At 42.7% G+C, this 14,506-nt stretch overlaps 1 protein-coding gene across 1 annotated transcript in view; it reads right to left on the bottom strand.

Annotated features, from left to right (window-relative positions):
• The window catches only part of LHFPL3 (LHFPL tetraspan subfamily member 3), a 416,025-nt gene extending 404,887 nt beyond the window's left edge, over positions 1 to 11,138 (bottom strand). The window contains exon 1 of the mRNA XM_024208492.2: positions 10,685 to 11,138. Within this exon, the coding sequence (XP_024064260.1) occupies positions 10,685 to 11,138 (454 nt within the window). The remainder of the gene's footprint in view (positions 1 to 10,684) is intronic.
• Between the last annotated feature and the right edge of the window lie 3,368 nt (positions 11,139 to 14,506).

Raw genomic sequence — 14,506 nt, 5'->3', positions numbered from 1 at the left:
TGCCCACTTGCCAGCACACACATATACAGGAAAACTAACAGGTAAACACAGCCATCTGCAGACAATGGTCCTGGTTAATGGGAGTCATCAAGATTCCAAACCATCATTAATGGCCCACACTTTACATAATTACAATAGGCCCTCAGAGTTAGGTTTTATATTTCTAGTTTTAGATACAAGAGTGGTACATTTCTACAAATAGGATGATCACACTCAGTAGATTATGAGCTTTGTAATGATACCTTACAAGAGACCTTTTGCATGAAGCATATCCCAGGTACATTATATTAACTTATCATGTTTTTATAAAACCATATAGACTGCACAACGTCACAGATGCCACTTCCTAGAAAAGTAATAAAAGATGGCTTTAGCCAGAAAGAAGTCTGTTTGCCAAAGATGCAATCTGCTGACAAATCAGGTTGTTCACAAGACTACAGGCATCCAATCCTTCTTTAAAGTTGCCCAAGTTACAGGTTCCCTAGCCACAGTTTATTCAAAACTAGCAAGGAATTGCCAAGCAAGCCCATCCAACATTAATCAACAGATTATCAATGAAGAGACTTGTTTAGGTTTCTCTTCCAATTTGAACCCTCCACCCCTGTACAGGGAAAGAAATACCTGCAGCAAACCTTAGATATCTAATTTGAGAAATGATATTATTGTGGTATAATGCTTATACTTGCAGTTAAGTGTCATTCTTTTACTAATTCGGTGATATAATTTTACAGAGTAATCTGAAAGAGAAATATTAAGAAGCAGCAGCCAAGTAGTAATTAACTTTCTTTAGAGGAGAAAAAGCAATAAGAATGATAAATTCTTATTTTGCTGAAAGACAGAGACCATAATTTCTCTCTCAGGGAATTAATCTAAGAACCTTGAATTAACTCTTTGGGAAGCTACACTTTAAGCTTTCCTAGTGAAGATCCATTGCCATGTTTGGGGACATAATACTCTAAGATTTAGTAGCTGAGTTTAAGTAGATGAATTCCTGGGGGAAATCTTATCCTGAAACACACTGTCCTAATCAGTTAGTAAGATTCATCTCTGTTTTTGACAACCATGGGCCATATTTTTTTATCTCTGTATGCCAAAAAGCGTAACAACTTTCTGCAAAATTGGTGGATACATTTTGCACACAGACCCAAACCTCCTAGCACAGATCTCAAGTGTGCCTCGTTTTTAGGGACATTGCTCATTGTAGTCCCAAAACTACCTACATTCCACAAAAGTTTGGCCTCCCCTTATTTATATAATTGAAAATCACATCACAAAGTGACTCATTATATTGAGATTATAGAGTCATTTAAACTAAAGCAATGAATACCATGTCCTTTTAAGTTTCCTGCACAGTTAATTTTTTGTGCCCCTCATTTTGGGTCTTTGCCACACACTGTGTCCCAGCTCTGGTCCTTGGCAGGCTGAGAAGTGTTCCTCTTTCTCAGTCCGTGCACAGTCACTGAATAGGCAGGGAATACTGCCCTGGAACTTACTGATCTCCAGGAATCATGGTCACGCATGCAGAGACCTTGTGCCATCACACTATTATCCGAGCCCTTCCAATATAACTGCTGCCAGGGCTTCTCTTGCCCACTCACTCTCAGGAGGTAGAGAATCAGGAGATGTTCCATGATGCAGAGGAATATTAGGATGCAATAACTTTTTGCATATTCCCCACAGGAATGTTGTTGTTGGGAGGAATAATAATAATATGCAACTGCTGGCACATCCCCTCCCCATCCCATATCCCTGACCCTGAGGGATCTGTTCCTATTTTGGTTATATTTTTTGAAACATTAATATCTCCTCATGTCAAGAAAGTATTATTGAAATGAAATTAAGATCACTTCCACATGCAGATTGAGGACACCCCCTCTGAGCCAAATTCTGCTCACGTTGCTTACATGAGGCTACTTGTCTCATTCAATAGGCTATTCCTGCAAATAAGGCAAATAGATTTTGGCCCTATGCCAACAAAAAACAAGGTTTCACAAGTGGTATTTTCTAAACATCATAACTCAGTAAATTTTAATTTGACCTTGTAAGGTCTGTGTCTATCTTACTCTCCCACATATTTATAGCATCTAAAACATAACCAGAAAAAGGAGGAGGATGAAATATGACATCTCATCAACTATTTATCATAAACCATACATGCTTCAGCCTTTTCTTTCTGATATAGTCTCAGTTATTGGACTGAATTATCTTTTCTGAAATAGCACATGATATGCTTGTGTCAAAGAGACTCTCGATGGAGGCTATCGGCTACTTTTTATAATAAATGAAATTCAGAAATTTGCATCTGGCTTCTCATGGAGAAAATAAAGCAGCCCTTTCCCATGTTATATATGACCTTCTCATTCTAAGGGCAACTTGCTTCAAGTCTTCCGCATCTCTCAATCTGCCAGCAATGAAGATGGATAATATCTTTCTTAGAATAGATAGATCTTAGAGTATATTATATTCCCCTTCTTAAGGATTCTAGCTGTAATTTTCTCTTTCCTAGTAATTGGGATTTGCACACTGTTCCACACAATGATGCATATTCTAGCTATCCACTCTGTCATGCTGCCACTGCATTTTTTTAACAATGCTGCTTGTAACTGATGTTATCAAATTCTGCAGACTTTTCCATCTTTAGTTTTCTTCATGTCTTTCTTTTTCCATTTCACCATTTCTGAGCAAACACATGTTTTTAATTTTATTTCTTTGTGACGTTTCACTACTGTGACCTTGTCATTCTTCAAAGCCGGATCTTGTTGGTTTTCAAATACTGAGTCCAGACTGTCTGTCTGATCATGCTACAGATTTTTGGTCCTGATATGTCTGGTGTTTTTATCTTTGTAGGATCAAAGTAGGCTGTTTATACCACAGTACATTACACTTCTGAAAAGGTATAGATGTCTCCATGTTTGAAATTCACCTGACCTTGTTTCATAAAATATATTCTACTATATCTAGTCGTACCATGCTGCTCCACATCCTTGTTTCATTTTCTTATACAGAAACTTTCTTCATTAAATCTTCTGTGTGGGATTTTCAAAAATACTCAGCAATGGCCTAACTCCGTTCCCAATGAAGTCAATAGTACACCTCCCGCAGATTTGGGAGATAGGCCAATGCTGAGTGCTTTTGAAACCCTGCCACTCATGAACAAGTACCTGGTCAGCCAATGTTCCATGCTTGATGCTCTCCTTTTTTCATGCCCTCTCTCGGGTTTCTTTTTGCCTCTCATATAATGATTTTTTTTTCAGGTAAATGGAATTCTTCCTCATGTTGATTGGACACTTCATGCATATTTTGCCCCACTGATCCACTATCTCAATGATTCCCCAACTGATGGGTCACAACCCCCACTGGGTTCACGAAAGGCAATCAGGGGCACGGCGGAGGAGGGGGTTCCAGCATATGGAAAATTTTATTACAATCTAAAGCAAAGAAAATCTTGCTCCACCAATCCCTGTACACTCTTACCCTTCAGGGTCAAGTATCCTCTGTCAACCTCTTGAAACACACACAAATAAATTATATAGGTTTATCACTGTTAGCATTGATGCAATTTTTTTAGTCTTACTTTTATAATAAATTATAGGGGTTGACGTCAAATAAGGGGTTGCCAACTTGTAAAGACAAGAAACACCACATGCTCTCAACAGTAACTTCTCCTTGACCTTCCTAAATAATAACCTATAGCAATGTATTTTTTTAATCTATATGCTGCACCTATCACATCCCTTTAGGTCATGTACTATTAATAATTTACAAACAAATACACCAATAACCATCCCAATTAACATAATGTCAATAAAATGACACTAAGTGTGTCGGAGCCTTACCCCAGTCCACACCCAGTATACATGGGCTGTGTACTGATGATCTCCACTGAGCTTGGAGGAAAAGAATCTCCCCTCAGGCAACAAAGTAATAGTGAGGTCATATGATGGCCACTAAAGCAGCCTCAAGTTTCCAGTAGTTTCCCTTCAGTTCTTGCACTGTCCCCCCACTGAAGATAATCAGTGGCTGTAGCAGCCCCACCCTCACTTCTCTTATGGGCCAGCTCCTAATTTTCCCTCTATGCAGGGAGCCCACACAATGCACAGCCTTACTCTTCTTTGTGCAGGGATTTGGTCGGGGGCGGCTCTAGCTTTTTTGCCGCCCCAAGCATGGCAGGCAGGTTGCCTTGGCGGCATGCCTGGGGGAGGTCCCCGGTCCCGCGGATTCGGTGGCATGCCTGCAGGAAGTCCGCCAGTCCCGCAGCTTCGGCATACCTGCCACCAAATTGCTGCCGAATCCACAGGACTGGCGGACCTCCCGCAGGCATGCCGCTGAAGGCTGCCTGACTACCGCCCTTGCAGGGACCGGCAGGGTGCCCCCCGCGGCTTGCCACCCCTGGCACGCGCTTGGAGCGCTGGTTCCTGGAGCCGCCGCTGGATTTGGTATCCTGCCCCCACAATACACTGAGCCTGCACTGGTTTGGCTGCAGTCAGGGCCCTCGGTGCCTTTTGTCAGAATTGCATCTGAAGAAGTGAGGTTTTTTTACCCACGAAAGCTTATGCCCAAATAAATCTGTTAGTCTTTAAAGTGCCACCGGACTCCTTGTTGTTTTTGTGGATACAGACTAACACGGCTACCCCGATACTTTTGTCAGAATTGTTTCCTCATAGATCCACAGCCCACTTTTCCCAACAGGAACAAAAAAGCTCAGTCAGCTCAATCTGGTGAGGAAGAATTTAATTTAACTAGAGTTGGTATCACTGTTGAAACTATGTAAGCCCATATGGATGTTCTGGGCCTGACTTTCTACTGTCTTAGGTCTTGTGTACTCACTGCATTTATACAGAGGGAGTGCAAAGTGAGTGCAAAATGCTACCAAAGGTGTGAGTGAAGAATTCTCCTTTGTACCATTATACAGCCATTCCGTTATAGATTTTAAGACCAAAAAGAATCATTATGATCATCTGGTCTGGCCTCCTGCATAGCAAAGGCCATAGAATTTCACCAAGTGTTTCCTGCATCAACCCCATAACCTCTGGATAAGCTACAGCATATGTTTTAAAAAGACTCCAAACCACAGAGAATCCACCAACCCCCTAGGTAAGGTGCTCTAATGGTTTATTACCCTCACTATTAAAAATGTGCACTTTATTTCTAGTCCACATTTTTCTAGCTTCAGCTTCTATCCACGGGTTCTTGTTATGTATTTGCTAGATTAAAACGCCCTCTACTAGCAGAAATCTCTTCCCCGTGTCAATACTTGTAGACTGCAATCAAGTCACCTCTTAACCTTCTCTTGGAAACACTAAATAGATTCAGCTTCTTAGGCTTCTTCATTGGAAGTCTATTCCAGACCTCAGATCATTCTTGTAGCCCTTTTATGAACCATTTCAAATTTATCAATATCCTTTTCAAAGCATAGATACTAGAACTGGACACATTATGTCAGCAACAGTCTCATTTATGCTATACAGAGTGGTAATACCACCTCCTTACTTTTACTTGATACTCGCTGGCTTTCCATAATACAATCTCCCATCTATAAATCCCATCTTTCATTCTTGGTTCCTAGAGGTAGGAACTTGCATTTGACTGTATTAAAACACATGTTGTTCAAGTATGTCCAGCTTACCATATGATTTAGTTCACTCTCTAAAACTGACCTTTCCTTACTGTATTTACCATTCACCAATTTTTTGTGTTATCTGCAAACATTACCAGCAATGATTTTATATTTTTATTTATTTTTTTCCCAGATCACTGATAAAGATATTGAATAGCAGTGGGATGCGAACAGATCCCTGTGGGACACCATTAGAAACATCTCCATTGAATGATTATGCCTAATTTACAATTATTTTTTGAGATCTATCAGCAAGTTTTTAATCCATTTAATATGGGTTGTATTTATTTTGTATAGTGCTATTTTTTTAAATCAGAATATCATGGGAGACTTAGAGAAGTCCATGCATTTTACAGTATGTCAATGCAGCCATATTTATCAACCAAATTTATGATCTCATCAACTATATCACTTTTGTTTGACAAGACCTATTTTCCTTAAAACCATGTTGATTGGTATTAGTTATATTTCCATCATTAAATCTTTACTGACTGCATCCTAGATCACCCTTTCTGTAATCTTGCCAAGAATCAATGTCAAGATAACTCGCCTATAATTACCTGGGTCATCCAGTCTATCCTTTTAAAATATTGGCAGAACTTTGGCTTCTTTCCAATCTTCGGGCATTTACCTAGTATTATAAGATTTGTTAAATATCCCTGTCAATAACTTAGAGACCTCCATAGCCAGCTCTTTTAGTTTTCATGCAAGAATTTTATCTGGTCCTGCAGACTTAACCCAAGTGTAAATGACAACACGAGATGCAAGATAGTGGAGAATCAGGCCCTTTCATTTTGATGCAACCCCACTTGCCATCTTAATCAGTGCACAGAACTAAGATTCTATTTAAAAGCTTATATATTGCAATGCATTCCACACCAGCATGGTTTAATAGATGTTTCTACACTTTCCTTGTGTTTTGTCTACTTTTTCCTTACCTAGAACTTACAATCTTACAGTGACCCAAGAAAACCAAAACAAACACCAAAAGCAACCACAAATGCCTTCCAGTGGAAAAATGCCTTAGAGACTTAATGAGCTCAGTTTCTTTAGTTTATGAAAAAGAAGATTGAGACATGACTTGATCTGTGAAGTACCTAGAACACTTTGGATGCTTGATAAATAATAAAGAGCAAAATACCCAGTTTCTACATGTGATGGGGGAAAGTTGTACATGCACATACCCGTGCCTGCTCCTGGTCTTGGTCTATACAGATTCTAACACAGAAAATTGGTGTAGAGTCCAACATTTGTGTGCATGCAGGTGTTTAAATTTTTCGAAGTGCATGTATAAATATTTGAATGTACAGTTTTGCAGGTGCAAGAGTGGAGGTCATTGACTGAAAATTGGGCCCTTATAGTTGGCTCTCAGTATATGAAATTGCTTATTGATATCATTACACGTGTGACAACAAAAAAAGTGTGAACACTGAAAAAAATCATTACAGAATTTAATATATGCTTTCTACAGCTACACAATTGAGAGACTGAAGTGTAATTTTTCTCACATTCTTCTGGCTAATCAAGCATTACATACCCAGAAAGAGAGATTAAAGTGTATGTGTTTCAGATATCACTTACCTTTTATTCAAATAAAAATTCTTTTTCCAAATAAGGGCCATATCATCCTGTTAGTTTATAATAACTCATGTAGGAGAGACTATGTCCTGAAGGATTTTTAAAACCAAAATCCTAGCCCATTCCTGCCGCCCTAACTCAAGTAAAATCCCCTAGGCTGAACGAGAACTGAATGTGGTATCATCAAAAGATGTCAACCTCTGTGTTTGATCCTTCACATGTAAATGCAGCCCCTCTACTATTGCCAGATTTAATAAAAGCACTACATTGTGTTCTTCTGTTATAGGATGTATCAAAATAAAACCCAAAATAAAATATGCACCCACACTTTAGTAGAAATATGCATATTTTACTACTTCAAAGGTGTTTTGTTCTTGCACTAAATATACCTTTATGTATATTTAGCTAACATTATTTATTATTATAACATCTATTTATGAGAACAACATTGCATGATTATGCTGAATGACCTACACTCTTAAAACAATGAAATGACAACAAAAACAGAACGTGATAGAACTTGTAGGAAAATTGCCAGTGCTCGTCGAAACTGAGTAATGCTGATTTTCTTTTCTAGTTATACCTCTATTCCACAGCAATTACATGCCTTCTTCTGTTATAAAATCTTAAAAGCATGCAACCTGCAAGGATCTACAATTGCAGATTTTCAGTCATATTTCTTTATCTTTGAGGCAGATTTTTGAAACCTGGTTTTAAATTGAATGATCAGATAATAGCTAAATTAAGAAAAATTAAGGTATAATATTTAAGCAAGCAGCAGTGTCCAACCCTTTCAGTATCCTGTATCTTTCTAGTCCTTGTTCTCCCAAGGCTTTCACAAAGAGCTGACAATGAAAGACAACCAACCAGCGTTATAATTATAAGTTCATTTCCATGGGATTTTCATTTTGGAACGAAAAAAAAATCAGATATGATTTTCAATAGAACTCAGTACTGGCTAAATTATGCTCCCATTGAAGATGATGGTTAAACTCCCATTGTTGACTTCAATGGGAGTGGTTAGGCCAACTTTGGAGCTTTTGAAAAAAAATCACACTTCAGATTTGCTTGAAAAATGGGAACACAAGTCATCAGTGCCACCCTTGTGTGTCTGCAGCTTGATATGAATCCAACCAACTCTTTTTTCAAACAGCCAAATTCGTGCTGTGATTTCTAAACATTTTTTCTCAACTGCACAGGAATAAAGTCACAAAGCCAAAATTCATTCCTGGCTTACACTGGTTTCTGTTTTGTGTAAAGCAGGGCCCCAGATCTCTGGTGTTGGAAAGTATACCAGTGATCTAGAAAGTTAACTGCACTGGCCGTGTAAGGTGCATGACCAAAGCAGGTTGGAGATGCATCGGTTCAGTGCATAGTCACAGCACTATCTACCAGCTAGGTTTCTGTGGAGCCCTAGTCACAGGTCAAAGCTCCACCTGTCTTTGGTAGACAGCAAATCCCCAGTAGAGCCCCGGGACCTTACTGATGCAAAGAGATGCAGCTTGCACCTCCCTGCATCAATGAGGATCCATAAAATTAACAGCATATTTGAAGATATTTTAGAGAAGAGAAAAAGAAGTGGCTAATATCACACGGGATTCCCAGAGCAAATATAATGGGCCAATTCCTATTCTCACTGAAGTCAGTGGCAAAGCTATCATCATTGACTTCAACTGACTTCAGGATCAGGCCCAAAGTGATAAAGGAAGCCATTGTTCTGTGCAGAAACTTAAACACTATAAACAAAACAACCAGCAAGTATACCTAGAATACATAAACAAACAATACATAAGAAATGTGAAGAACTTGAAAACCCATTCTGAACAGACAAGAAATTCCTACAACAACCCAGTAACTGTAAATGGCAAATTAAATAATAGTGAACAAACAACTTGGAAGAATCAGAGCTGTGAAAATTAAATTAATTAGCTGTATTAAGGAGACTGGATAAGTAACTGTAATACCCATTTTGGAGACATTTCCCTGTGCTTCCAAACAGCTTATTTCTGCAAAGCAAAAACCTCAACTTTGGTGGTTTCCGCAGGAGGGCAGGTGAGATTTGTGCTTAGACGTCATACTCAGGTCCTCCCCAGATTGTTACAGAATTTTTTTTTCTTGTTAAAATTGCTTTTATTACCATCTTAACTCTGGATCTCATTCCTCTCTCCTCTACTTCCTGCTGCCAAAACCTAACATTTTCCACAGGCTCTTCAAAGCTTTGTTATACCCTTCCCCATCCTGCTCCTCTCTCCTAACCCAAACTATAGCTTGTTTGGAAACCTAGGGAGGGAATACTAGGGGAGCCCAGGATTTCTCTCTCTCTGTATCTCTTTCTTCCCCATGCACTTTCCTGAGGAAGGCACTATATGCCTGTGATGGGGAATTTCAGATGAAGTCTGCATACCTCTACATTGAAAATAATAACTACAATGGGATTTCTATCTTTCTGCCATGGCGGGGGGGGGGGAAATAAATCTTGTTAAAAACACACACACAAAAATCCAACGACCTCAGCTGCCCTCCAGCCTGGCAAGAATAACAAGACTTCATCCTGTGATGTTACTGAAAGGAGGAAGGTTTCCTGGTAACTACATGGAAATTCGCACTAAAGACTAACCTTCAACAGGTTACAATACTACTGCAAATAACCCCCAGCAGTCAATCTTTCTTGTTTTATGTGGCCACTTTATAGCATCCCCAGGTTTCCCCTACCATTTTGGTATGACCTTTGATCTACTAGAGGACAGATTTTTGCTGGTGGTTTCACTATATTTCTTAATATGCCAGCCCTGTCAAATGGATGTTCTGGGTTGGTTTAGTTTCTAGATTCCTCTCTGTTTTATTTAACAATTTCTGCTCACTGGGGCTGCTTTCTAAGACACACATCTGTTTTTATGAGGATGCAAGGGGAAGAGACAGCGGTCATATGTTACTCTAGCATATGCTTCAATACATTACAGGCAGTCACAGTGTACACAAGGTCTGATATAGACAGGTAATCTCAGTTGTTAATGCAGTTAAGCTTTTTCATGTATTAGCATGATCTCCCAACTTCTCTCCTTCCACGAGGTGACTTTAACTCCGGGCACAGTTACTGCATGGAAGTTTTGACTTGACACCCCTACACATACACATACAAACACCGCAGCCCCATCTCTGCGGGGAGGATATTACCCCTTGACAGTCAGTGTTAATCTGCGTTTCTCTATGAGCCCCCTAGCCCCTTCACTATTAACCCAGTCTAAACGATTACCAGTGCATGTAAGTTTCTCCAGCCCCCCTCTCCCTGCAAGGAGACTGACTGTTGATTAACCCTTGGCGGCAGGTGCTGGTGAATGGGAGTTGCATGACAACCCCCCCCCCCCACACACACACACACACACGCACACACACACGCACGCACTCCTATTAACCCGTGAGACTCGGGTGCCCGCAGCAGGCGTAAGTTTATTCCCCGCGCCCGCAGTGCTGACTGCACCCCTGACTCACCCGAGGTCAGCTGCATCCAGGCGCAGATCTTGTAGACGGTGGCCGTGTTACAGAAGAAGAAGAGGGTGAAGCAGACGATGCAGGCGATGATGAGCGTCATGGAGAGCCCGATGAAGAAGGAGGCGGCTTTGAAGGCTCCCGCGGGCAGGCTGGAGAAGTCCGTGAAGGTGCCCCGGCAGGTGAGTTCCCGGGAGAAGCCGTTGCCGATGCAGTAGTGGAAGAGCCCGAAGTAGCCCGCCTGAGGGGTGTCCACGCCGTCGCCGATCCAGTAGGGCTGGATGAAGCACACCACGTTGACGATGGCAAAGCAGATGGTGAAGATGGCCCAGAGCACCCCGATGGCCCGCGAGTTCCGCACGTAGTTGGTGTGGTAGAGCTTGGCCGCCTCCTGAGCCGGCAGCATCCCCGCCGCTGCCGAGGCTGCCGCCGCCGCCCCCGCCGCCGCTCCGGGCATCCTCCCCGAGAGAGCCCCGCGCGGTGCACTGCCCGCCCCGGCGCTGCGACAGCCAGACCCTCCGCCCAGCGTCACACGCTTCGCGGCATCCCCCGCCGCCGCCTAGGGGGCGAGCATCCCCAGCCGGCAGGCGCTGGCCCGGGCGAGAGCCCGCCCTGCTGCCGTCGCCGGCGCTGCGGCGGCGAGTGCAAAGCCCCCCGCGCTGCTGCCCCGCCGGCGGCTGCTGCGCAACCGCGTCCCGGCGCGGCTGAGCCGGAGGGGAGGCGCGCGCTCAGGTGGGCAGCTGCCCGGGGCGTGGGGGCAGCGGGCAGCCGCGCTCTGCCCCCGCGCAAAGGGGAGGGGCCGGGAGCGGGAGGCCAGGGGTGGGGGACGGGGAGCAGCCTCCGAACAGGCTGCAGCGAGGCCCTGCACAGAACGGCGGTGTGCCAGGGGCTCCAGAAGTTGGAGCGAGAGTATCTGCAGGCAGGGCCACCCGGCACGGGGGAGATCTAAAGAGGGCCTGCAAAACCTCCAGTCACCCCTAACTCAGCCCCAATATGGGCTTCCTGGGTTTTCAAATTAGGTTTCTACTTCTCCTCCTTGTGCACCTGGCCTTGGAAACACAAGGGCTCCCAACAGAGCACCAGGCTTAGAAACTAGACACTGAGTGTTGTACAGTAAAGAGCACTGGCCTCTCGCAGCCATCTCTGGGGACTGGAACAGCCTGGGGCACCTGCCTAACTTCCCTCACTCTTGCTGGCACATGGACTCTCTCACCCACAGAAGTTGGGCTAATGAAAGATATCACCTCACCCACCTTGTCACTCTCAAATCCTGGGACCAATAGGGCTACAACACTGCAAACAGCACTGACTGTCCTTTGTCCCCCACAATGCAGTACCTGTCTACAGCACAGGGGAGGTGATCAGAAGGCTTGGACACCAGTCCCTAGCCAGGCTCAGTAGCTGTCTGCATAAGGTTGAGCTACCTGCCACTTGCAGCAGTGGTGGCCAGACTCCAAGAGGATCTGACTTTAGGTGAGATTCTCCATTGCTATAGAATATTTAGAGTAAAAATGGTAACAGCTTCCATGTGCATCAAGCCACCTGAACTCACAAATTCTAGAGTCAAGCATGAGATAGGCACAAACAGGGTTTTCATTGTGGGGTGGTTATGCACACATACAGTAAGTGGATGCTTGAGGATAGGTGCACACAAAAGGGCTTGGTTATGGAAGTGGTCTCAGGAATAGATGTGTGCAACAGTTTAGGGCAACTGCACCTGTATCTTCCCTAAATGGTTCAGCTCCCTACCATTGCCTGTCTTGGGGTGGAAACCTGTGTCTCAGTCCCTTCCGACTGGCGTATTTCCAGGCTGCACAGTTCCCTACCTACATTGTATTATTCCCAGCGGAAATAGGTTGCCCAAGCAAAAGATACATAGACACAAATGTTCAGGGTGAGCCTTCCGGCCCCAGTGAGGATGTGAGTGGTGAGGAGATGCCTGATCTTCCAGTCAGTCAGAGTGCAGGTGACCTGGCAGCTACTGCAGCATCCATATCTCCATCTCAAATGGATGTAACCGTGCACATTCCTGAAGAAAAGTGTAGATCACAGAAGAGTGTGGTGGAGGCGCAAGAAACAGCTGCTGCTGAGTTTAGTTCCTTAAGTCTAGATGATCCAGGACTGTGGACCACTTGAGCAGTAGCACGAGGGACTTCCTTGTACTGCATGGGCCACAGCAAGTGAAAAACTTCATGTTCTCCAAAGACAATGAAAATAGAAGTTTCCATCCAACACATTACTGGTGTGAAATCCCCAATGGTGACAAAGTGGAGAGGCCATGGCTTATGTACTCAAAAACCCAGAATGCTGCATATTGTTTTTGTTGCAAACTCTTCCAGTCTAATGCTTCAGCCACATTGGGTTCTACAGGAACAAAGGACTGGAAAAATCTGGCTAGAAATATGGCATGCCATGAGAAGGCAGGAATTCACCAGAGAGCATTTCATAGGTGGAAAGAGCTTGAGATGAGACTAAGGTTAAAGGCAACCATAGATGATCAGCATCAAGAGAAGATTGCATCAGAGTCTCTTTACTGGCAAAATGTTCTGAAAAGGCTCATTCCCATTGTGAGAGTGCTTACTACCCAAAACTTAGCACTGCGTGGCACTTCAGATCAGCTGTATGTGCCAAACAATGGAAACTTCCTTAAAATTGTGGAGCGGATGGCTGAGTTTGATGCTGTACTCCAGGAGCAACTAAGAAGGGTCACCAACCAAGAAATGTACACACACCACTACCTTGGAAAAACAATTCAAAATGAGATCAGACAGTTACTGGCAACAAAAGTCAAACAGAAGATTGTGGCAGATCTGAAGTCAGCAAGATATTACTCTGTTATTCTGGACTGCACACCTGACATCAGCCATACGGAACAAATGACTTTAATGGTGCGTTTGTAACAACAACAGAACCTAGTGAAAATGTCCCTGCAATGGTGACTGTCAGAGAGCATTTTCTAGAATTTATTGACATTGATGATACTACAGGAGCTGGTATGACAAATGTGCTTCTTAAAAAGCTGGAAGATACGGACATTGCGATAGCTGACATGAGAGGTCAGGGCTACGATAATGGTGCCAACATGAGAGGAAAGAACAGAGGAGTGCAGACACGGATCCGAGAGTTAAACCCTTGAGCTTTTTTTGTCCCATGCAGTTCTAATTCATTGAACTTGGTGGTCAGTGATGCAGCATCAGCTTCTAGTGAGGCTGCTGAATTTTTTAATGTAATTCAAAACATCTATGTATTTTTCTCTGCATCAACTCAATGGCAAATGTTGAAGCAACATCTGGGAACATCCTCTCTGACATTAATGGGCTTAACCTCCATGAATTTATCCAGTTCTCTTTTAAACGCTGTTATAGTCCTAAGCCCTACTTGCTAGCTTCAGACATCTCATGGCTTTCTCTATGAGTCAGATGTATCAAATGGGTCATATAAAATGTTATTTTTGATTAACTTCTGTTTTGTTTTTATTTTTCAAACAAAGTACTAAATTATCATAAATTGGAGAATGTCCAAATGTAACTCTAGTGCTGGCAGGCAGGACAATATGATAAGGGATCAGTGTGGAGGAATACAAACTTCACTTTGGACCTGATGAGAGTTAAAAAACATGGCTGTTTAATGTTAAAGTTTAATAATGTTTCTTGCCTCCAGTAGGCATATTTAAGGCTGACAAGCAGGAGTGACTTTGCGGTACTAAGATTTCTTAGTGGTGCTTTTCTCCTTAATGGGGATGGAGAACAAGAGAGAGTATAATGGGCAATAAGAGAACAAATCTTTTTTCCTGAATTTCCAGAATTTCTCCAATTTCTTGTACTT

The sequence above is a fragment of the Terrapene carolina genome, unplaced genomic scaffold (genome assembly GCF_002925995.2).
Source record: "Terrapene carolina triunguis isolate 2854851 unplaced genomic scaffold, T_m_triunguis-2.0 Scaffold68, whole genome shotgun sequence".
Classification (NCBI taxonomy): domain Eukaryota; kingdom Metazoa; phylum Chordata; order Testudines; family Emydidae; genus Terrapene; species Terrapene triunguis.
The sequence above is the reverse complement of the archived record's forward strand: the minus strand, read 5'-3'. Positions and strand labels throughout refer to the sequence as shown.